The following is a 27,370-nucleotide window of genomic DNA, read 5'->3' on the forward strand; positions in this document are numbered from 1 at the left end:
CGTCTACGCTATAATTACCATGATTACCTATACCTTAATATAGTCTATAGATTGCTATATTGGCCAGTTCATTATTTATTATTACCGATTTACAAAACAATGAGTTAACCACACTTATTTTTATGAGTTTAAATAAAGTAATAATGGTTAAGTAATTAGTTCCATCGACTTAGATTAAGATTTAATATTTCTATACATTGTGGTTATAACACGAGCACATGGAATGACAGGTTGTATATAAAAAGTATCATATTTACACAATTATTTACATTATTTACACGTCTCACCAAGCAATAAATTAAATGGTTAACGCAATAAAAATACCACATTAATGGAAAAATTTTAGCTAATTATGTATGTATTTAAAACATTGAAGCCGTAGGACGAAAACACACTAGACGAAAAAAAACCTATTTAATGTGCTTAATGAGCTTTTAATCGATCAAAAACAAAAGGAGTAGGTTGTATGTTCATCTGTTTGTGTATACAACTATTAATTTAGTTGTCTACACAAACATAATATTATTATGTTCATCGATATAGGTAGCAATTTCAAACCGATCTAAATTTTTCTTTTAGGATAATATTTATTATCCTAAATTATTTTTTTAAATAATTTAGGATAATAAATATTATCCTAAATTATTTTATAATTTATTATCCTAAATTATTAGGATAATAATAAAAATCCCAATTATCCCAATAATGTTATCAAAATTGACATATAAAGTTTTGACTATTCTTCATTACACGAATATAATGTACATAGTGGCTCGGGTATAGTATATTTAAACATAATATTTATCTCTTCTTTGAAGAACAAAAAGCTTACTCTTCCAACTCTTCATAATAATTAACAGATAAAAAAAAACAGGAATATAAGAGTTACCTATTCCTTAAATATAATTTCTGAGTAAAAACCATAATAGCCAAACACTATAAATCAGAATTAATTTGCACAATTTGGTTAATTAGAGGCCGAGGGTAGGGCCTTTGGTAAATGACTGTCTACAAATTTTGCCAAAAAGCATGTGAAGGTCAAAAGTTCGTGTCATTGGGACTGCCCGCATTAGATCAAGAACTTTAAGTTAAAAGAAGTAGCGATTTTCAAATATTATAGTTATTTGAAGATAATGAAGAAATTTTACAAAAATACATGTACATAAATATTGACTATGTTTCCTTCCTTAAAGAAAATACTAGCCATAATTAAACTAATACGTTCCTCGATTCTTAAACAGAGCTTCTATAAAAAAAGATAATATGGTATAATAAATATTACCTAAAATCTGTTGGTGTCAGGTGTTAGCCATTTGGGTCTAGAATTACAATTAGATATAATTTTGTATTCACCGCCGGTTATTACTTAAATTGTGTTTAACGTAATACAAATCCGAAATCGTCTTTAATATAATCATTATTAACATATCATTCTGATTATAATGAGGCATCGTGTTCTCACTGCAAATTTGTACTTATTGCAAATTATTTTTCCAAGCTACATCGAGATAAAAAATAAGCGCTTCTCGAGAGGTACTATGGAAAATATGCCTTGTTTATCACTAAACAATTTATTTTACTTTTCAAACCCTTCTAATCAGCTGTTACTAATTTTCACACAATTAAACACACAACCTTTTGGTTTTAGAGTTAAAGTATTATCTCAGTGCTTCTTGATCTTAAAATATTTTATGTTTTATTGAACCCGTATGAATAATAATTTCTCGGTGTAATTTAACCATAATAAACATACATTATTCTTTGTATAACCTCAGCCATGCGAAAAGTATGTGTTTTTCTTTGAGAACTTACGAGTTTTGAGGTAAATGAATAATTCCAAATCTCGAATATTTACACGTGTACACGTATGTAAAGTGTATCAGACATTTCAAACTTATTACTCGCGTAATTCCTTATTTTGTACAGTTTAGACTTTAGGTATTAGGTTTCGTGATCAAATACAGTTTACTTTTTAGCATATTTTTTGTTAGATTTATATCAAATACTCTTCTTGTTAGCGTTCATTATTTAATGATATTGGATGTTTTATAATTAACATCATAATTATTATTACTTATATTAATGTACTTTATAGTAACATTAATCAATAAACGATTTAACGAGTATTTTAAACTAAACTTATAAGATACCAAATATTTTACGGTAAATAGTAGACATTAATGTCACAGATACGAATGTCGTAAATCATACAATTTACACTTCCTCAAAGTGAAGTAGGTAAATGCGAGGGCGGGGTACAAATCTGAAAATAAACACAAGATAAAGTGTGAGCGGATAATTGTTTGACGAAGATAGCTAATTGAAGTGTTATTCACTATCTAAAGCGATACTACTCAATGTTTAAACACATTCTCTATGTAAGCCGGCGTGTCAGTCAACTAGATGTACCTACGTATTATGACCATTGACGTATCACAAAAGTACCTACGAATAACTAAACAATTACCTTATTTATACAGGATTGCTGCATCAATAAAAACCTATTTATTCCTCTGTTAGGAAAACGACATCAGAAATATCGGCTATAAAGAATTTAATTTGTATTACCTATACAGTATACACCTTTTTATGGTAAGAAATGCACAAAAGCACATGAACATATTTTCTTGTGTTTATTTCAAAGGATCCATTTTAAAGGGGAACATTATTTTAACTTCAAAACCACATGCAAAATTCTGAGTGTATAGAAGGCAGCTTTCATTTTCTATTGACATTTTCCCTGTCTGGAGGGTTAAACCGCCCTTCAATTACACCTACCCTTTTAGAAGCGAGTCTAAGGAGAGATATTATTGTGCTGCACACAAAATTTGAAACGAAATTTTAATTCCTTACGAATAAAGGACAAAAAGTTTACAGACAGAGCCTAGGTAACATTGTATTTTAATCCTTTTAGGCTTTGATTTTGAACATCTATCGATGTCAATAGAGGGTACGTGAACGATTTTTTTATTCTTAAAAAAATCTCATTTACTTAAAATCTATCGTATGAAAATATTCAATGTTCAACTTCTATACTATAGAAAAGACATTTCACGTAACCCTTTATAGACCGGACTCTCAGTGGAGTTTCGTTTGCAAAAATCGCGGACCTAAATCTGACTTCTGATATATATTGTATAGATCCCAGACATCCTATAGACAGATGTTGCCAACCAGTTTTGTGGTCCCCCTGCCCGCACCCCGGTAATTAAATATGGCATACAAAGAAAAAAATAAAAATTTCCAAAACATGCCGTGTGGGGTATCAAATGAAAGAACTTATTGAGTAGATCACGAATATATAGCATACTATATACATTTCTTACACTTTCTCTAAGATTTTTTAGAAAATTTACGAAAATGGTCCATTTTTGAGTTAACTTTAAACCACTATAGATTGAAAACTCATGAATATATTTTTTAAATTATTATTTTAAATAATTAACAATAGTCCATTGTTTACGATTCAATATTTCGTACAGTGAAATAGTTGCATGGGGGAGTGGGGGAAGCATTCAAAGATGGCGAGTATATTTTCAAGTTCATATAGTATATAGTTATTTTCATCAAATCCACCACATAGCTCACTTATATTATATTACGAACTATTGAATCATAAACAATGGACTGTTGTTAATTATTTAAAATAATAATTTAAAAAATATATTCATGAGTTTTCAATCTATAGTGGTTTAAAGTTAACTCAAAAATGGACCATTTTCGTAAATTTTCTAAAAAATCTTAGAGAAAGTGTAAGAAATGTATATAGTATGCTATATATTCGTGATCTACTCAATAAGCTCTTTCATTTGATACCCCACACGGCATGTTTTTGAAATTTTTATTTTTTTCTTTGTATGCCATATTTAATTACCGGGGTGCGGGCAGGGGGACCACAAAACTGGTTGGCAACATCTGTCTATAGGATGTCTGGGATCTATACAATATATATCAGAAGTCAGATTTAGGTCCGCGATTTTTGCAAACGAACATCTCCTTGGAGCCTGCTCTATTATAAAGTAGAGTCCTCTTATAGGGCTGAGTATAATCGTATCTAGTTACCTATATATTTTTATTAACAAGTAGATAACGAATGTAGTACATAACTATATCTTAATTTTACAATTATATGTAACACTAGTTTCTAAAGAGTATAAGTAAATAGTCTAGTCTTGGTGAGAAAGTGGTATAACGTGCACCTTGTTAGTAAAAAACGACATATTCATTAATAACGTAACTATTTAATGCAGTTGCATATTATTATCACAGTGATTATAATTTATCATATCACGTGTCTTAATAATATTAAAAACTAATCCTTTTATAAGCCAGCTAACAATAGTCCTTATCAGTACGAGTTGTTATGATAATTATTGAAGCCTACACAAGGTTGCTGCATAAACCTTGTTTTTTATATTAGAACAAGTAAATCATTAATTCCAATCTGATAATAATAGTCCATGATGACATCCTTAAAGGTAACTTTAAAAATAACCCATAAAAAGGTTACCGTACAAAAGGAAGTAGCAAGGTACATTTATTTTTTTCAATTTTCACCAAGGTTTAGCCGCTTCCAACAATATCGTATAGTAATATTGTTTTTCACACAATCTGTTGGTTGCCTGGAAGAGATTACTTGTTAGTAATAAGGCCGCCCTCTGTGTTGTTTGTACTAGTTTAAGTTCTATTGTACCCACTTTTGTTATGTTGGCAGCACAATAAAGTGTTTAAAATAAAAATAAAAATATCGAAGAAGCTATGGTACATAGAAAAAATATATTATGTACCTAACCTTTAAATATTTAAATGGGCAAGATTACATAATAATATATCTATCTAATAAGTAGATATATTATACGAAATATTCATATCACGCATTTGTTGTATCATGAATGCATAAAGGCGAGTACGCGGAATTGATTTATGTATACAATTGAAATTATCTTAACGATTACGAATAACTTTAGAATTCTTATTATCCTTATTGTACGTATGTTTGTATTCTAATACCAAATTTTTCAAGAAAATTCCATTACAAAAGTTTTTAAGTAATCAAGGTAACTTAAATAAGGGAATTACGATTTTGTGATTATATCCTACTACCCTGTCATTCATTCAATCATAAAACAAGACAGGATTTATATTTATCAATTCTAAAAAGGATAAGAAACAAATTTAATAAAATGGAATTTTATAAAACGTTGGGATTAATGTGTGTGTCCTTTTTGTGCTCAGTTGAGAGAAAGCGAGGGTGCTACAATACGTGTACGGTGTAGTGTTGTCATTTTAAAGTTGAAAACTCTACTCTTTACTTTACTAATTAATTTATAAACTTAATAATATTTAAGTTATTATTTTTGCGATTTGCAACTCAGCTGCAGAATTTGTTATTAATATTATTGTGTTATTTTTAACCCGCTCTATATTATTAAGTATACTAATTCAATTATAAATACGAAAAAATGTAAAGATGTTTTTTTTTTTAAATAACGGTAATTATATCGATATACTTATCTCAATTTTTAATGCAATTTGATTAAATTTGTGTTGTTGTGTGTGTGTTGTGTTTACTATTTTCTGATCTTATCTTGTACTTGATCTCGAAAGTTACCCGCATTTTTATAAAGCTAATTTTTTTCTAGATTTTTTTTAGGTATCGTCTAAATATGAAGATCGTACCTACATAACAAATGTACATTATATAAAAAACTTTATAAATTTATGTATAAAAAACAGTTCATATTCATTACACGCCGAATAGAATTAATATGTTTACATTCACACAATAGAGACGATTTACGCCCGCACGACCGCTCTTAAAAAAAAGCAATGAATAACACATGTGAGTTTTATAAGAAGTAGTCACGTGCAAAAAAGTTTCCTTCGATATTTTTTGAATAAATATAATCCTCCTGATAAAACTGCGAATCTTGTTTGTTTTACGAGGTGACGTCGTTAATTAGCAGGAACCTATTCCGAATTTTATGATGGTGTTCTATTTATTGTAAATTGTAATTATCGTATAATTAATAAGTAATAAAATTTAATAATGTTATTATTAGGATTTGAAATTCATATTTAGTTTTGAACAAAGTAACTAGTAACTTATAAATAATATTTTTTTTAGATTAAATTGATATGGTGTTTATTATAATCGGCATAATTAATATGACTGAAAGAAATTGAATAAATTTTGAGGTTAAAGGCCAAGAAATATATTTAAAAGTAAAAAATTTGAACATGCACAATTCAGAAAATAAAATTTAATACAAACATTTTTTTTTTTTTTTTTTTTATGCAATAGGGGGCAACAGAGCAGACGCGTCACCTGGTGGTAAGTGCTCCACGTCGCCCATATGTACGCACAGTGTCAGAGACATTGTGAGTATGTTGCCGGCCTTTCAAGTAGGAATATGCTCTTTTGTTTGAAACCTAAAAACATAATATACATATATCACAATCGTAATTCGTAACCTTACAAAGATCAATATGTCAGCGTGTATCGCTTTCTGCATTAGGTAAGTCAGCTTAGACATAACCACCTGAATACAAATAGTACTAATTGACCTCAGTATTGTTAAAGACACTTCCGATTCTACAATTGCACTATTTACACTTTTCCTTGAAATACTAATAAGTTTTCACACCGTGCGGAAAATTCTTATGCAGATAACGTGGCTATGGTGATTATAAAATATTAATAGAATTTGAATACATTCCTAGACAAGTTAGGAAGGTATTCGTTTTCCTTACTTTGGATTTTTCCTGAAGTTGGAGTCAGAAATCAGATTTCATCCGTCCATAAAGAATACAACGTTATACAACAAAAGAACACGAAGAGTAAGTTTAAAAATCATAAAAACAATTTAATAGAGATAAGACTGTTTAAATTATTTTATCTTACATGTTTTCTCAGTTCATTCTTTGTGGTTTAAACTAAATATTTAATCTTTTTAAAGCTGCTTTTTTAATATATTATAAGACAAGTCATATTATACAATTGTTAATAAATACTTAATTGACGCATTACTGTAATTACTTACTGTGAAAAAGATTAATGCGACAGCGATCAATTTTAATTTAGTACATAAACGTCATACGAAATTTTATAAAAATAAAACGTTTTTATTATTTCATTTGAATAGAGGGTGAATGGCTTTCTATAAAATTCAAGGTTATAAAAGTACCTGACTATAACAAAATGTTTTATTTATTCGTTTTTATCTTCCTTATGTTATTTATAGACGACACACGTTAATGACCAATCCATTTGTAATATCTCGTACGATTATATTGATTGATCAGTGATCGCAAAATTGATCGGAGAATTAAATTATATAATAATATATGGAAGTACGTATTATGTAATTATTCGTATACGCATTATCCTCATACAAAAAGCTACACCAACGATGTTCAGAATTAACATAACTTATAATAGATTATGAAAACAAGTTTTTTTTTGTTAAGTTTCATATTTAAATATGTACATTGGATAAAATGAATGTTCATAAAATATTCTGGAAAGTTTCCTTTGGTCAAAATTAATGTTTCAAAACTTTAATTACCTACTATTATAATATTATAATAGTAGGTAATTAAAGTATAATATAAATAATATTATTTACTTAATAGATTTATGTAATACATATTTTTATTTTCAATTAAATTAAATAACGTCTTTTCCCATTAAATCCCATATGAAACTAAACTTTTAACAAAGTTAAAAATATTTTATTATATAATATACACGAAGACACGTCACTTCCACTATCTATTTGAATATTGAAGCGAAAAAACATCACGATTTTCATTACAAAGACCAGTTCTAATCAAGGCTTTAATTACTATATATAATATTATAATAATGTATTATTATACTGTAGAACATTCTGTAATTACTAAGTCTATAACCTATCCTATCCCATCCTACTAATATTATAAATGCGAAAGTTTGTGAGGATGTGTGTGTGTGTGTTTGTTACTCTTTCACGCAAATGCTACTGAACCGATTACAATGAAATTTAGCACACGTATAGAGGGTAACTTGGATTAACACATAGGACCTATCCTATGTGTTAATCCAAGTTACCCTCCCGTTCCCGTGGGATTTCCGGGATATAACCTATTTTATCCCGGAAATACCACGGGAACGGGAACTATGCGGGTTTTTCTTTAAAAACGCGGGAAGCTAGTGACGTAAGTATATAATATTTAAACTTAGAATATACATAAAATTAAATAATATATAATTTCTACTTTTTTATAAACGGGATAGCCTCTACCAGTACTTAACACTAAAAAACTTTTTTTTTCTATTTCATTTAAATATGTACTATCTCCCAATGACTCTATTATAAAAAGCTGTCTCCCAAAAATTACAACGAACGGTTCTGATTTACTTTATTCAACCTCCACAATGATAATTTTATTCTAAGAAAGGAAAAAGAAAACAATCTCCATAAGAATTTACCGCCCTTATTTAATTGTCATGGAATCGAGGAAAAGGATAGTAAAACACAGGGAAGTGAATAATTAGGGTAAGGGCATTTCTAATCACCGCATACTTAGCAACCTGCAGTAATTACTTGGGGCAATGATCTCGTGAATTGCGAAATTAACGTCGACAGTAAGTGGCTTCCTAACAGGTTATTGTCAAACTGCTTCCAATTAATTCCAGTTAAGGTCAGATACCACCCAAACGGTCAAACCATTTTAAATGCTTTATATTATGCCTATAAAACAATTAGTAGATAGGTAATAATCTTGGTTATATTTGTCTATGGTAATAATTAATATTTACTAAGCTTATACATATATATTACAATGAGTGACGTCAATTATTATGCAATTACAAATAATATCAATAATCATTTGTGACGAATTCTCAAAATTCTAACAATCACTACAAATAACACAACATGTGATCTCTGAACCGAATAAGGAATAATATATTCTAGAACGTTGCTTCGATTTGGATATTTGTAGCACACTCTATCTATATTATAAATAATACCTATGTACAATTTAATATAATGAAAAAAAGACAGTATAAATACACTTACCTAACTTCATGGCTCACTGTAATCAGGTGAAGTTGATGCAATTCTCGACGATATCCCGAAAATATTAATAAACTAAAACAAATTGTTATATGTATTACCTATCTAATTAGGTATCTATATTGCAAAAAAAAACACGAATTAAAGAACACTAAAATATAACAGCTTTAAAATCTTTAAACAATCGATTCGATGCTATTTCTGTAGAAATTAAGTTTGAATTTGGAATATGTAAATAAAATGATTTTTTTTTATTGACAGCCAGCATAATCCAGATTTTTACTTTTGACGTTTTATTAACCCACAGATTATACATATCTTTTATTATCTTATATTTTATAAATAATACGAACTAATTAACTAAATTATACAAACTAAATATAACATTTAAATTTCACTGTTGAAATGTATTTCTTAGTTTATTGTAAAATAATATATTATGTACTTACCTCCTATAATTATTGCTCTACAAGAGTATAAAATTTTAGAAACATTTTGCTTCAAAATGTTTGTCTAATTAGTGGGATTTTCTTCAGTTTACCCAGCGTGACACATGGCAGAGTTGTTTGTTTTGTGTGTATTATGTGTGTGTAAGTGTACAAACACTTCTAATAGTCATCAATTTTGGTACTTACTCGATTTGCATAATAAATGTAGGTGTAATTGCTTGCTTGCTCTTCCTTATTCAAATCCTTATCAAGATGACTCCTATCATGCTTATCGATGTGGTTTTGTTCGTAATAGTAAAATAATGATAGTTTTATCAGGTTGTTTGTTTATATCCATTATATAACTGAATTCCGTTGGCACTGCGGTCGGTTGGAGGCCATCGTAAGCTGAGCGTGACGATCTGACAACATGATCGACTATGACAGTAATAAGAACTAGAATTAGTATGATATTTAAATAACTTTTAATATAATAGTTGACAAAGATTCCATGTAAACATATTTTTATGAAGCTCGCCGTACGAAGACAAAAATCCTCATAAAATAAAAACTACTGGGCCTATCCGAATAAAATTTTGATGGGAGCAATTCGACACTCGGAGTAATCGGTGTACATACATTAAAAAAAACATACCGGCCGAATTGATAACCTCCTCCTTTTTTTTGAAGTCGGTTAAAAACATAAGCAAGAGCAAGCATTTCTATAGCATGATATAGGTGATTGTTAATCTGGTAGGTACCTAAATAAGGTGCAACACTAGGTAGGTACCTATAAGTATGATCAAAATTCGTACAGTATCTTTGGGTGAAAGAGATAAAAATGCTGAAAGTGAGTTTTTTTACTTCCAATCGAGCAATGCAAAAAATAGATAATATGTAAATACACACAGTAACAAAATATGTTACTTACCACAAAATAAATATGTATAGGTAATTTATGATTTTAAGAATTAATATTTTAATCGATTTAAATGAGGAGCTTGATTCACCGATTCGCAATAATTGCATTGCATTCCTAAATCACCGCTTTTTGCTAGTTTATAATAATATACATAATTAATTATTAACCATTAATAATTATGTACTTAGTTATAGGTATATACATATAAAAAGACAATCCTATTGACATAAAATCACAGGGATGGTATTTATTCCTCCATTTTTTCGACCTAGTACCTAGGTAAAAACTTTATAGTTCAGGCGTAATATCCATTGATATTCATATAACTATAATATGTGTAAATTACATTGTGAAATATTAATTTTACATTTTTTTTCGTTTCAGCTATGTCGGCCGATGGGTCGACGACAGATATTCATGGATTACTCAATGATACTGGTATGTTTAATTTTACATTTATTTTTACGGAATTTATAAAAAAAAACAGATTGTCCTATCGTAATAATTCTTTAAATAATATTTTTTCGTAATAAAGTTGTTATTAATTAATGTATTAGTTGAAATTGCGCCATCTAGCGGAAAAATAAGGAAGTACCACATTTGATGCGACCATAAGCTTGTATGTTACTATGGTACTAACAAAATCCGATAGGTAGCGCTAAAATTAAAAATAAGTTGTCCTGATAGTACTCGTATATGCTTCATAGATGGCAGTGTTATAATATAACTGGTGTCTTAATAAAATCACAGATGGCGTTGATGAGCAAAATATTATTATGAAGTTTAAAAAAACCTTCATTTATTTAACCGACTTCAAAAAAAGGAGGAGGTTATCAATTCGGCCGGTATGTTTTTTTTTAATGAATTCACATTTTAGTTTATTATATTGACAATTATTAATAATGCTAATAGTGTACCTTAATATAATCGTACTTAATTATTGTTAAATAGTATTTACTGTATAATTAGCTCTAATAATAAAATAAATTTACAATGCGAAGACATTAATATTTTTATTAAAATCTTCCAGTAAATTATAAAGTTTTTTAGCGTTTAAACGGTCACGGCAATTCTGCAGAAATTAACAATAATGTCAATATAATGACTTCTTGACAAAAATTATAGTAGGTAGGTATGGAATTGTGGATTTTTCCAACTATAAACAAATCTTGTTTTTGCTAGTTATTTTTTTAAACATATTGTATCAATAATAATAATGAATTAATTCAATATATTTTAACTTATAAGCCAATACGTTCGTATAATATTACTAATACCACAGACTAATAATAATATAGATACCACGGTTGGAATATCTATTGTCTATGTGACAATAGATATTCCACCCGTGCAATCAGTCAACCCGCAGGACAACTTGTGGCGGGGTGTCGGGGAGTAGCGACCCCGCGGGAACCGAGTGCTCCCGGGGGAGGCCCCTGTCTTCATCTCCGGCTTGCCTTTACCGGCCGGTCGGAGTGAAGCCTGACGAGGACAGGACCCCCACCTCTGGCTTGCCTTAACCGGCCGGCCAGAGTGGAGTCGCGAGAGCTTTTAGCTCGAAGGGTGGATGCGAATCATAAGTGGCGAGTGGGCACGTGATGCTGGACCCTCAGGGAGCGCGTGATCGTAGTTTAAAGTCCAGGGACGCCTCTCCACCCTTAGCTGCTCACAATATGTTGCCCCCTTGTCGCACTATTGCAGCGACTTATTTCGGGGGCCCATACAGTGAGAGGGCGAGTCACCACCTGCCAACATATTTTTACTTTCTTTTAGTAGAAAGGCAGGTGCCATAGTTTCCCATAGTCCCCAATACCAGTCCATCTAGCATCCCAATCCATAGCCCAGTTATTAGATTTCCATACCCTGCAATAGTCCTACACCGGCCGCGGACTGCCTAGGGCTGTATTTCTATAGTGCGGTCACGGGCAGGCTGCGGCTGGTGTCCCACAACACATTAAAATTCTCGAAAGGGCCTCTGCGTGTTGGATCCGTGTGGCCCCACGTAAGCCTTCCAAAGATCCGGGTACTGTCCTTCTGGTGGTACCCGAGTATTATGGAGATGAGAAATATAGATACTACGAAATACGTATACAACTAATACTATGGTTTTAAAATGGTTAAATCAAAATCCACAGTCGACTTGAAATGCATGAAATGCAAAAATAAATATTGTTTTCACTTTGAGACATGATAATATAATTATTATTGATAAGTAATGTTTATTTTTTCAAAATATTGTTTTTGATGTTTTTCAAAGTATTTATCTATCTTGTTTGCATATTATATAATATTTTTAGACTATATTCCTAACTTTCCGCTGTTGCCTTTTCCAGCGTGCGTGCAAAGGTCGTTCCCCTTACAAAATTCCATCTCTTATAATATCACCTTTTTACCTACTGTGCTATCTCTCTCCCAAATTTCTTCAGTCGGTATTGCAATTTTATCGTCAAAGATTAACACAAACTTTTAGCACAGTATTACAATAATTATATTTTAATACTGTGCTTTTAGATTAGGTACCTATAGTTTTCTCATATTAATTAATTATTTATCATCCATATTATAATAATTTTAGTATGCTGTATGGTCTTTTTGTGTTACACTGAGTACTCACTCTTATTACCTACATACCTACTTACAATCTCGGTTCACGTTTCAGATAATAAAAAACAATGTTTCCTTCTTAAATACAATCAGAGTCAATGAGGTTATGTAACAATCGAGTTTTGCGAGAACAAGTCATAATTAAGTAATAATGGCTGCCGTTTATGTAATTGTAGGTACAATTATTGATTCATTATAAAACGATAATTATTAGGTACTAGCGGTCCGCCCCGGCTTCGCCCGTGGTACATATTTACGTTTTCTCTACGTAAAAACCATCCTCGTACTTCAATGAATATAATAAAAAAAGAATTATCGAAATCGGTTCAGCCTTTCTCGAGTTATGCGCTTACCAACACATTTTGCGATTCATTTTTATATATAAGATTATAATACTATAGACTTTGGCCCGGTCCGTTTTCGAAATACTTCATGGAAAAATTGTCGATAAAGTCAAAAGTGAAGCATAGAATTTCGCCGCGTAATTTTCCATCTACCAAATGAGGTTATGTTTCTGGTAATTCTCCAAAGAAAATGTCCAAAAGGTTTAAGAGAGTAGTTTTTTACGAAACTGTTAATAGGTTCATTGAACTCCGTGTCCCGATGATCTTAATATTCGCGGAATTATTTCACCTACACTGAGTCTTTGACCTGGCCCAATCTACACAATGGAGACTACTACGGAATAACTCTACTTGAACACAAAACGTTTTCCTTATATACATTTTAACACGTATATTATTTGTTTTTTTTTGTTCGAAATATAGCGTGATGTAGCTTTGGTAATGAAGGTCAATGACATTCAATTAATAAAACAAAAGTGACCACAGTATACTGGATCATTTAGAAGCAAGTCTTAATTAATAACATCGCACTGGAACAGTAGGTAAATAAATAAATAAATAAATCTTTAAAATAAATCCAAACAAAATCAACTATATTTGGAATTAAAAACTCATCAGAAAAGATGAGCAACTAATATGAAAACTCTCTCAAAATAAAATAAACGGAATATTGTACATATCTTTATGAGCAAATTCATTAGTAAAACGCTTCAAAACGCAGTAATTATTTTCTATGATAGTGATACGAACAAGAGACTTTTTATAAGGATCCAATTTTCCTCACACTAATGATTGGTACTCATTTTCAAGTAATTAAAAGATAAAAGGAACACGACATTAAATGTCACAACAAGGCTTCAATTTATAGGTACATTTTATGTCCAAAATTTACAAAAACGTACGTATATCTAATTAATGTTTTTATTCTACTTGAAGCTGAAGACTTCAATTGTCGTTGTCTAAAGAATTCACTTTTCATCTGGTAATCTTGGGTTGGTTTACAGAAAAGTTGGGTACATACTTTATAACATGTAAGTTTAAAGTAAGTCACGTATATTTAACGAATGTTATCTTAACGTGAACTATAAAATATTTTATCGTAATAATTATAGTAACGAATGTTTCATGAGGACTTGCGAAACACGTGTAAGCGATGTTTATGAAACAAAACTCAATTTCCCGGTATATAATTGTTGTCTATTCAATATATATGGGAACGGTTTATATAAGATTTCAGTACATACTATTTTAAGGTACAACTTGGGTATTTCGTGACTACAATAGAATGTTATCTCATTGCACCAGTCGTTGGAAACCTTGGTACAACTACGGGTATTAGAGAAAGGATATGAAATCTAGGTGACACTTGCACCTATGTATAATATCGCATAACTACTGAATTCAATAATAAGGCGGAATATAATGCAACTATTTTTAAACAAAGCTTAACTGGAATCAAACACTGCTTTTATTTTGTTATTATTGTAGCCTTATGTTATTGCCGTTGATAATAATATGCAGGGGTAATGTAACTTTAACTATTTTTAACCGACTTCAAAAAAAAGGAGGAGGTTATCAATTCGGGCGGGTTTTTTTTTTTTATGTATGTACACCGATTACCCCGTGGTTTCTGAACCGATTTACGTGATTCTTTTTTTGTTCGATGCGGGATGGTGTCGAATTGGTCCCATAAAAATTTTATTCGGATAGGCCCAGTAGTTTTTATTTTATGAGCATTTTTGTCTGTATTTGTAAATGTTGCAAGTGCAAGTTTGAAGTCGGTTGTTTTTAACGCAGTTATTGACTTGTATTGAAAAACATCATAATATTATATTATTATAAATAAAACTGCCTTTGCGTCACCAATCAACGTACGATAATAATAAAACTAGAGCTATTTTGATCCGCAGGGGGGGAATAAATATTATCGCATTGTATTTTAACCTCTGATACTAAAGATAACGATAAATGATGGAAACCTTCCGAGTTAAATGTTATCAAAATGAGGAAGGACGTGTGAAATTCCAGTCTTGATTGCGTTTTATTTTGACAATTCAGTTGAAAATGTTATTGAAGATATTATGTGTTCGTTCAATTACTCTAACGAATAAATATTATTAGCTGCAGCGTAATAAACGACCTATTTAAATGAATTTCTCACGAGTTGTCCTTGGAGGATGGCTCTTAGCCTTTTACAAATTAAATTGTTGTTGAATTGTTTTCTGTCATAGAAATAAAGGAAACTGATAATAATCCTTAAAGTTCATTGTGTCAAATAACCTCCATTACAGTGTATTTCTAAGAGGAAAACTATAATTAAACCGTGTATAATCCCAATGGTATTCCTCATTGGATTTTCAATACCACATGACTCTAGTATATTTGCAAACCTTTGTTTGTATTTTAAATGAGCGTATATGAATTCTAATGATTAGCTTCGAAGAACACACGTGATAAAGTATCTGTGAATTAAATTTGCATACATAATCATATCTGATTCATAAACATCGTACTTGCTGATCAATGAATCAAAATATTTGTGTCACAAACTACTTACTTATTTTAAATTATCTACTTGCATACTAGGTACGTAGTACTATTATTTGTTTTGTGGTGAAACGTTATCTAAAGGAACGGAATTTTTCGATATAATTCGGGTTTTTTCTTATCATATTCATGTACGTAATTAATTCTTTAAATAATTGTAGATATTCGTGTCAAAAATTAAATAAACATTGATGAAATTTTGAAGATTCTTTACCCACTTCTCTTGTTAGAAATTTTGAGTTTATTCTTTATTATTTGTAACAGCTAATACACCATGAATTTTAATTAATTTATGCGGGGCTATCAACCAATATATTGTCAACTCCCTGTAGTAGTAGGTAAGTACCATAACTCTTCTTAAGAAGAATACCTCAATACGTCAATACCTCAAAACAATACTAGTTTCCGTATTTATTTTTAGGTGGACGACGAGGAATTAATTGAAGTTATTTATTTATCCATTGTTCGTAGTTAAGTCCTGACAAGCGTATGTGTTCTGAATACTAATTAAACGTCACCGCCATTTTTATGTTTATTTTTTCATTTGATTATTAACACTAATATGACCGACTGGAATTTAAGTTTAAATTTATCCTCAATTAAAATGTGTGTTGAATTTAATTGGCTTCTATGCTGAAGGAATGTACTTACCCCTTAATTAAATATGTACATCTTATATCTATTCTTTTAAATATATATATTACTAGCGGTCCGCCCCGGCTTCGCCCGTGGTACATATGAAAAATAGATGTTGGCCGATTCTCAGACTTACCCGATATGCACAGAAAATTTCATGAGAATCGGTCCACCCGTTTCGGAGGAGTATGCAGACTAACATTGTGACACGAGAATTTTATATATAAGATATAGTCTAACCTTGCTTTATTTATATTGAAAAGAAGACAACAAGAAAAGATACAGACGGTTCAGAATTACACTATATTATTATCATTATTTACGTACTAACCATTACAAAAAAGATAGGTAATAAATCTATGTAATAAATATACTGCTTATAGAGTTAATTATTGAAGAATACCTTATTTTCCAGCTATTTATTTGGCACGAAATGTGTGAAACATTTAAATAATAATTATAAGAAGTACAATATCAAATAAGGAAAACAGCAACAAAGTGCACGTACATCAACTTCCCTTGCATCGATAGTTCCGCACTGATAATGAGGTTCCGTAGCGTCACTTCCGTTCGTTATTATAACAATACTAGCTTTGCTCCGCGGTTTCATCCGCGTGGCTCGGCTTCTGTTGGTCTAAGCGTAATAATATATAGCCTTCCTCAATAAATAACCTATTAAACACCGAAATAATTTTTCAAATCGGACCAGTAGTTCCTAAGAACAAAACAAACAAATAAACAAACTCTTCAGCTTTATAGTATTAATATAGTATATATAAAAATATAAGGCAGTTTAATTTTTAAGGTTTATGGCAATTTTATGGAAAGAAATTATGATAAATCGATTTTATTCTTATTAATCATTAATTTGAAAACTCTATAATTTTAATATTATGTACATACATATTGCTAGTGAAAATTTATGGCAACTTTTAAGCGTAAAGTTGGCATAAATAAAAAAAATAATTAAGAAGTATTTTTAATGAACTATACCTACAAACTATTTTTGAAAATAAATTGTTGTGATGACACTTGCTATTTGCTAATCTTGATAAAATATACTTAGCTATATAAAAAGTTTTGATTTTCTATTATTTTGAAACTATTAACCATGTGTAAATAAATGTGTGCATGTTTTTTTGTTAAAAAATACAATACATATCCATATCTCATTTATAACGCTATTTTTAATTTTGGGCACGCTATATCATATACATTTTTATTCATGAAATTTTTATCTTTTTCAGAATCAGATCTCACCGGCCTTTCACACGTTGGTAAGTTAAACTGTCACTAAACATATAACACTAGTTATTATTATTATAAAAATATCGTTTACAAAGCACCTTTTCACTAAAATATTCATCAATGTATCTAATTGATTTTTATCTTAATCATTATCTCATTCAGGGTAAAGTTATTTAGACAAAAGTCTGGTAGTAAGTAATAGTTATTTTTCACGTAGGCGAGATAGATATTTTTATTATTTTAGACATTGACACGGAAGGTAAACTTTGTAATTACAAACATTGTATCATACAAAAATAGTCATATTTAGAGTTTAGACCCCGTTAACACATACGAATAAATACTAAGTAGTGTACTAACCTACTTAGGTTAATCTAAATTACAATTTGCGTGTACATAAAAATAGCTTCATACTTATTTTTGCTCTATTTAAATATACATTAAGGGCTGCTGTTATATGGTTTTAATGCAATAAAGGTTATCTAATATACGTAACAAGTAACAACTAACAAGAAAGCGCGTATCGGATCTCCTAAGGTGTTATGTTTAGTATCATGTAACCATTATATAATTATATTAAAGAAAAGTGACATACTTTTTGTCTAGTTTTTAAATATAATTTGAATTTCACTTATGTTATGGTAAATGTGATCATTGTAGCACATTTTATAATTACTACTGATTTATTGAATAAAGTTGATAAGGGTAGTCGTAGGTACCTTAATTATTTATTGATATTGATTAGGATTTAGGACACATTATAAAAATACACGGTATTATCGCACCACTTACAAATAATATAGTTAGGAATTAATAAAGTAGTTTTAGTTTAAATGAGAATGTTATCGACTCATTTTCCTTACATGGTTGAACCATTAATTAGTCACTTAATTAAAGGGTCCTTGTTGACCACTGTTAAAAAACTAAACGTTCCAGCATATTGTTAATGCGCAATTAACACTTATAAAGTTTGCACCAATTGCTTGTAATTAATTCCGGGAAAGAGCAAATTGTTTTGTTTTCAGCCGCTATTTTTATTTTTACAACGACTCAGTATGTTTTGACGTTATCCAGAATCCAGACAAGTAGGAAAAACAGTGTATTTTTAATTAGATTATTTACGACTCTGCGCGGTTAAAAACAATTGGATTGTTTCTAATGTCGCATAAAGCATCCATTTTATATTTGATAAAATTCTAATGAACGATTCCTAAAACGACTCTTTTCTTTATTTTTAATGAAGCATATCAATTGGTAATTTTGTACATAAATTTGACTTCCATAAAATTATGTGAATTCTATTAAGTTATTAAAAAAACAATGCAATGTTACAGATTATTTATGCAAGTTCAAATATATATAGGAAATTCAGGCCGTGCGCACTTTCAGCTTAAATTACGATTGAAAATGTTTGTAGTAGTTAACGCGAAATTTATAGCAATTGTAATGGATTCCCCGTAGTAAAACTTTCTGATGAAATGAGTGAAAAACAAAACTGCAAAATGCAAATCTACTGCCTAACCATAAAAATATCAATCAACAAAACAGATTAACCTACCAAGAACATTCTTATTATATTTCTAGTTAAGTACAGTGCATAAATTGTTTTATTGAATTATAAATAGCGTGCAAGGTATAATTAACAAGTCGGTTATGTAATTTTAACCCAGTAACCTTAATCAATCTTTAGACGGAGACCTTACACAAATACCAATTTGTTCTGTGTTTCCATTCTGTTTGGGGAAGTCATTATGTGTAATTGGAAAAGTCCGAGCAAAACCAACCTTCTCCGATAACATCTATTTTTCATTTTACTTTTTCTCCATTGGTGATTCATAGCCTTTGGCAAAGATTACTCATTCCATATAAATTGAAGGTAATTTTAGTGATTAAGTAGGTAGTACTCATATTACATAATGTACTCTATACGTATTGAGTGATAAATTACAAACAAAGGAATTTTAAAGATTAAAATGCATCAGGCAACAGCTGTCGGTTAATAAGCATTTCAATTTAGCTATTAATTAAACCTTGACATAAGATATTACGTAGCTGCGTACCAAAGCTAATCACCCATTCCAACCGGGAAGAAGACGAGCGGTAATCATATAGCATTACAAATATAAATCGCGTTTTGCGCAGATACTAATGGCGCAATAAAAAACTAACGGTGACGTCACATTACTAGATAGTCGTGTGAGTTGTGATGTAAAACGCATTACCGTAAACAAACTATTCTATAACATATTAGCATAATACAACGCTGTTATTGTTGTCTTTATTAATAACACAAGACACGCTTTAAATCATTATAAACATGGAAGTATCACAATTTGTGACGCAGGATCGAAAGACGAACAAGGTTGCAACCAGCACCGGTAACCCAGTCAGTTTCTATGAGTCATCATCGTTACACAATACTGTTAATTTATCTTTGAAGTATGTATGTACACTACGTAGCAGGAATTACTGTACCCAGAAGTCTGTGTTACGTAATTATTAACAGAAATATCATCAGTATGTTTAGCACTGTATGACCGACATTGCTGTATGATAGCACTGTTTGATAGCGCAATACGGGAAGACCTAATATGCCAAATTATACGAAAACTAATTTCAAAATTAGCTTTCAAATAATTTTCAAATAATTCAAACAGAAGCCCGAGTCTGCTGGACCACATCTTTTTGCGGGATAAATACCAACTGTGTATAGTAAATAAACGCAGTCTACAAAACGGTAAGTTCTTCAATACAAAACTCCAAACTAAACGTCAATTTTTATTGTTCTGTTAGTCGGTCAGGGACGGAAATATAAGAATAATTACTGGCATACAATTTTATTCAGCCAAATCAGTGACACGGCCATCTATTTCTTAACCAGATAATGTGTGTGACCCCTGTTTTTTTTTATATAAGTAGTATGAGTCTTTGGCACAAAAACAATGTAATATGATCAAAAATATACATTATGTAATGGAAACAAATTATGTCTAGTTTTATTCATGTACAGTTTATATTGCGCATACAGTGAATATAATAAAGGTACCTCGTCTTCTCTTGGCAAAGCCTATAGAGATAATATAATTAATCAATACTATTTCAAAATCAGAAGTTTTCAAATCGCTAGTGCACATATATTTTTTCTTCAAATGCAATTCTCTCAAAAGACGTAAATACCTACGTAATAAATTTATAAGAAGACAGCAGTCAGCACGTGCCTCCGCTCCATCCGGATAAGCATACGTTGATCCACGAAGGATATCTTTTGTCTTCGTGTTGTCTTGTACTTTGTTATTCCTTACAAATAAAATAATTATTTCAATTGTTTACATTTAAGAGTTTGGCAACCTTTTAACAAGGTCATCGTCAAAGCAATGAACCGAGTTGTACACGTCATTAAAATATAGACTTCTGGATCGTTGTACTGTGGTGAAAATAAATAAACTAGGTGCAGCTTTACCTGAAATTTTCCACTTAACTAATAGATAGTATCTTCATACAAAACCAAACATCATCACCTATATCCCAAACCAGCTGTTTATTCTATCTTTTATACTTTATTTTCGTGTGAAAGAACAGAAATAACAGTTTCATGTCCATGGCCATCTTACCAACACCAAAAAGGATTAGAAAATGACTGTAAAAATAGATATAGAACATAATCTATGACTATATGGGTAGTTCCATACTGATTTTCCGTCAGTTATTAACAGCCTAATCGATATTTCTTTGCATGTAACATGAATAATTTAGTATTGTGGCCCATCGATCTATTATGAGCCTTTCCTCAACGATAAGTCTAATAATATTTTTTTATAAGGAAATGCCTATTTTGTAAAAAAATAAAGCTACATTGTAGTTATTTAATGTATCTACATTTTCATTACATTGACTGTAATATAAGGAAACAAACATTTTGTTAGTATAGTCTAAATAAACAACCAGAGTGATTAATAATAGCCTCTAACTAAAAATAGGAACAATTAAGATAACGCAACAGAATGACAAGTCCTTATGAGTTCCTTAAGTTATTTAGTATGTGTTCACTTAAGTAGTTCCTAGAACTAGTTTACTTTATCATCTTCTATCAGAATAATATCTATATCACAGATAATATAATACTATCCTAGTTATAATACATTTAAGGTTTATTTCGATTTGCATAGGTACCTATATCATATTTCTGAAGTAACAGCGAAGAGAATTTATTTTTACAATTTCCATACTTTGAACGCAAAATCTTTATTTCTTCAAGTGTGTGAATTTTGAAGCGATTCGGAAGCTGACAATTCAATAATTTAAGTTTTATTTGATTTATTATTTTAGCACTTCTATATGTGATTGCTTCATCCACAAATTATAGAATTATAATGTGCCTTCTTATTTTACATATAAGCATTTAAAAAACAATTATAAATAGATATTACATAATATTATAACCATAATATAAAGAATTAAAGAGAGCTTGTATTATGTTAATATTCAGACTAGGTATAGCATAATAAGCAATATCAGTATCTAATCTTTATAAAATGCGACATTATTTTAAAAAAAGGTAAAAATAATGTCACATTTTCCTGATTGTGTTTCCTGGTACTATATTTCTATTTAGTACTGTAACTAAACTACTGGCCTAGATTACTCGTGTGAATCGATCCGTGTAAATACAACATAGGCCGTACTATTTCATCAATAAAATATCCATGAGAACGAAATGGTGTATATCTATAAATGTTTGACCGTGACCTAAAGGAAGACGGAAATAGTAGTTACACATTGAATTAAATAAGTATTTATTTGTATAGCAAAAATTATTTGTTTATAAATGAGAATTTTTTTAAGAATAGAAAAAAAACGATGAAAAGCAGAATTCAAATTTTGGCTAGAAGTCTCAGGTTTGAATCCCGCCTCGTTATTGAATTTAACTGTCCTTTAAATTTTTCTTATTATAAGTCGATAATACTACCTTAAACCTTTAAGGTTACATACAAATTATTTTACAATTATTTAGGATACTCTATACCTACAGCCTACAGGGACTTTATTGACCATAACCCGTATTATGAAGGTTATCTTTAAAAGAGTGTAAGCAATCTTCTTTAACTGATATTTATCATTTATTTTAAAAGTATAAACGCCAGGGTTGTCCGAACCTTGGAGTTTGATTGACTGATGAAGAAATGTACTGATAAAAGTCAGTATAGACTATAGAGTTAATATTTCTTTAAGCCGACCTTTCTGCCTGTTATAGAAGTACAGTTTGTACGTAATTCTATTAAAATAAATGTATTTGAATATGGATCTTAACTTTTTAATATTTCATTCTTCAAAATCGAACTACAACCAGATTTTAGATAAAGTTAACAACTTCTAGGAATCGTATTTGATTTTGGTGCTCATAAATGTCTCAATTCCTATGAACACACGAAAGCTAAATGTAATGAAAATTAAACTCTTTATAAACTTGCGGAGGTGCTGAATTCAATTAACAAAACAGTTATTCTGTGTTGAAGCTATCAATCGTAGCCGTGGCATACGTCCAATTTACGCAAACGGTAGTTTTTGAAGATACCTTCTATCGTCTGTCCGCGGTTTGGTGTTTACACAATGGACATGAAACAGTAACAACATGGATTTCTCGGTTCTAAACCTTTCCTCAATTTTGTTATTGTTTTACAGCAGTTTAACTACGATGTAACGAAAATATCTCTTTGCTAGTTTCTGGAGTAATCTCCTAAGATCAAACAAGAGAATTAAAAACCCAAGTCTCCGATACCTTGGCGCCTAATACAAAAATGCAAATTTTTAAATTACAATCGTAATAAATTCTCGTGAAAAAAGTCAATGAGCTTCATTATTTATAAACATTTAAAGAAAAATGTCTTCCTGCTTTATTTCTCTTGGTGTTTTTGTTTTAGTATAATGTTAATTGTGAACATATTATGATAGAATAGAAGTTTAGAAAAATACTTCATCATAATGTTCTGTTATTCTGAAATTTACGTCAGGTTTTGCGTCACTCTAGATATATCACGTTTATTCCACAAATGATTTGTGGCATAATGTTGTACATTGTTCGTAAAATATCTGGTCACATTTATTATATAAATTCTCCGACCATTCAAGAAGTAAATGTATAAACCACAAGCTTTTCTAAGAAATTTATCCTATTTGCACACACACAACAATCTCTTAACCTACTCTACTGAGAACTTTTTAAAGAGTCATTCTTCATTTGCAATTCTTAAAAAGTAAACGACTTTTTATATAGTGTCAAAGGGTCACTCAAACAAAAACAAACTCTAGTTTATTTAGAACCCAATTGCGGATGCTCGTATAATTAATTTCATTACCGAAATAAACTAAAACAAACAGACAGAGCACACGTGTGTCAAGCAAAACATACTTTACCTCAAAATTTGTCTACGAATGATCGAGACTCATTTCAGAAGTGCCAGTGAAGATAATTTCTACCAGGTTCCAGCATGAGGCATCAATCTGTCTGCGGTGAAATTTGAATATAAAGTTTAATAGGTCACACGTGCGTAAGGGCCCGCCCCAGTTATATAGTGACGTCAATAGAGACTTACAACATACTTGCCAATGTTAAATCCATTGTTTGTATCTATAAATGCATCCTATTTCGTTGATTTTAGTGTTTAATTTCGAATATCGTATGAATTTTTATTTGCTTTCCTTCAATCTGGGTTTAATCGATGTTGATAGGTTTGTCAGCTCTTCTCCGTAGTTTCTGATTTCCGAACCGGTGCGTCGTAAATAGTAAAACGGTGTTATGACGATTCAAATATGCTTCTAGAAGACTTCTAACTGAATAATATATGTGTGACTTTGAGTCCAAATGTTCTGGTTTTGTATGAACCATTATACATACTCCTCCTTACTGAACTTCATAATAAAACGCAAGTGCTGGCCAAGCCCCTGTAATTTTTAATTACGACTTAATTAATGTTCTATTACAGTAGCGAGGTTATAAAAGATATGAAAGGTCACCCTTTACGTAGCGCAGTTAGCCCTCGTGTTACAAAATATATTTAGATGAACGTTACGGTTTCTATGACGTCAAACCTGACATTTGGGTCTCGGTGTGGTGTGGTAACCGCATCTAATGGACGCCACGAGTTATTACTAATTATTATATCACATTATCCACACTTCAGATATTTATGACTATTGATTTTAAAGTGCTTTAGAAATAACACAAAGCCGGCGCCAAATGTTCAAATGTTTCACTATAAAGTGCAGTAATTTGGCAAAATATTTACCGCTCTGAAGCTGACATCAGTTATGAAATATAGACAACCACGTTATATCAGATAGTTATGTACATGTGACTAAATATAAACTAAACTGTCTAAGCCAGACATCAAAATAGCAAAAGATACACAAAATGATGAAGGTCATTGCAATTAAAATGAATTATAGCTATTAAAAAGTCTGAACAAATCGAAAGGAAACTTCAAAGTGAGTAAGAGACAAAAGCTTTGATCAATAAAATAAATATTCTACGTAATGTGAATTTAGACATGGCCGAGACGCGCGATCCAACTGCGTCACACACAACGACAGATTTAACCAGAGGACCGTTTTAATTTCAAGTCAACGAACCCGGAGGACGAAACATACGAACACACAAGTTAGCAAACAGGAAAAAATATATTTCAAAACTGCTATTAGAGCTTATTAGCTTATAGCACCATGAAGCTATTAACAATTAATGAGACGGCAGTACAACGTATGCCTGGAATATTTGCGGATTTTTTTTGTAAAGTTACAGACCTACTTCGTGTTTAAAAGTGGAATTTTTTTATCCATTATCAACATCTAGTCGAATTCGAATGAATTAAATAGGATAGATCCTATCAATTTGGGAAGGACATTAAGAATAATCGCATATCAATTGATTACAAAATTTTTGATCGATAGATTATTGGTACACAAGTATCGTATACTGGAACATACATATTACTTATATGAATATAAATTGATTGAAAACTCATCAGGGGTAAAAATAGCAGCGATCAAGTGAATGATGAAGTTTAATGCACTACATCTATTAATCATATCAATGTAAATATGAATAAATCAGTATAAGTTGGTCGTAAAAACGTAAAGTAAATAATCGAAAGCAGACGTGCAGTCTGAAGAGCTTATAAAACATATGTACATTACTTATTCGTTATAAAATGGAATACATGAGATTGCGGGTATAGAGTATAACTTCTTATTGCGGAAGTGCCGAAACTGGACTATTTTGTGGCTTTATGTATTTCAGACCGTGAGCTATTTTATTGCACCAATCCATAAACAGAATATCAAAAAAAAATATAGCAGAAATTATGGATGATAAGAAGGTTACGTTTAAAAATTTTAATACTGTCGTGTTTTGACATCGGATTGGCACTGTGTTTAGTGAATCTGACTACTTCATCAGCAGAACGTAGATATCATTAAATTTATTTTTTTAACGATGTGAATGTTTAGTAATTCTAGTAAATATCAAAATGCTAAAGTGTGCGCTTTTTGATTAGTTCGGGTCAAGATGGCTTCGTATAAAACATTTCGGAATATTAATTTTATTATTTACGTATCAGGAAGCAACGTCTTCCTGGTGCTTGAAGACGTTTTGGTAAATATGTCAACAGTCTGAAATACATATCTTCACATACAATTCAGTTATAATTGACGAAAACAGGTTATTTTAAAATTGCTTTTAAATTTATTAAACACCATACCAAATTGGAAATAGCCAGTGAAATAAAAATAAATTGTAAAACGAATGAATTCGTTTCCGTAATCTAAAAATAAATTACAACCTGCTGATCGATTATTCTAGATCTAATCAGAAACGTTGCCAATATCTAATTTAGAATATATTTACCGTACTTAAAATATATAATACTAGCGGTCCGCCCCGGCTTCGCACGTGGTACATATTTCGCAATAACAGGTAGCCTATGTTCTTTCTCAGGGTCTAAAGATTATCTGTGCCAAATTTCATCAAAATCGGTCCAGTAGTTTATGCGTGAAAACCATACATACATACATACATACATACAAACCTTTCCTCTTTATAATATTAGTATAGATTTATATTCACCTGTTGTATGCAGATATTTGTTGGTTGGTGGAAGATCTTAACTGTAAAATCTTTATAGCAATTGATAGTGTTCTCAAGCTTCCGTAAACAAGGAAGGGAGTAGAACATTTATTATACATTTAATTCTACAATATTCTATTATACAATGGCCTTAGTGCATTTATTACAATCTTTTTTATGATCACAATTATTTATGAAAATATTTTCTGACTTATAATAATTAACAATAAAAACATTACTGATTTATTATTATATATCTGCAAATTATGTGCATTAAAAATATACTAGATGGAATAGATTAACCGATGGCATTATAATATACATACTTGTATATATTTTTGCACGCCTCATAAGCGAAGCGTTGAGGTGGGTACTACTGTCACTTCGCGCAAAACATCTGATTTTTCAAACTTAAGGCTGCAGTCTAGCAAAATTGCGTTTTCAACAAGTTATTTGACAAT

At 30.5% G+C, this 27,370-nt stretch overlaps 1 protein-coding gene across 2 annotated transcripts in view; it reads left to right on the forward strand.

Annotated features, from left to right (window-relative positions):
• LOC149905176 (uncharacterized) overlaps positions 1-27,370 on the forward strand; it is a 146,289-nt gene that overhangs the window by 62,377 nt on the left and 56,542 nt on the right. For both annotated transcript variants that reach the window (XM_090106142.1, XM_090106143.1), the window contains exons 2-3: positions 10,797-10,850; positions 17,791-17,820. In XM_090106142.1, coding sequence (XP_089962268.1) covers positions 10,797-10,850; positions 17,791-17,820 — 84 coding nt within the window. The remainder of the gene's footprint in view (positions 1-10,796; positions 10,851-17,790; positions 17,821-27,370) is intronic.

The sequence above is a fragment of the Colias eurytheme genome, chromosome 10, assembly GCF_061535395.1.
Source record: "Colias eurytheme isolate Ceu_HAF_F1 chromosome 10, ilColEury1 Martin Lab GWU primary, whole genome shotgun sequence".
Classification (NCBI taxonomy): domain Eukaryota; kingdom Metazoa; phylum Arthropoda; class Insecta; order Lepidoptera; family Pieridae; genus Colias; species Colias eurytheme.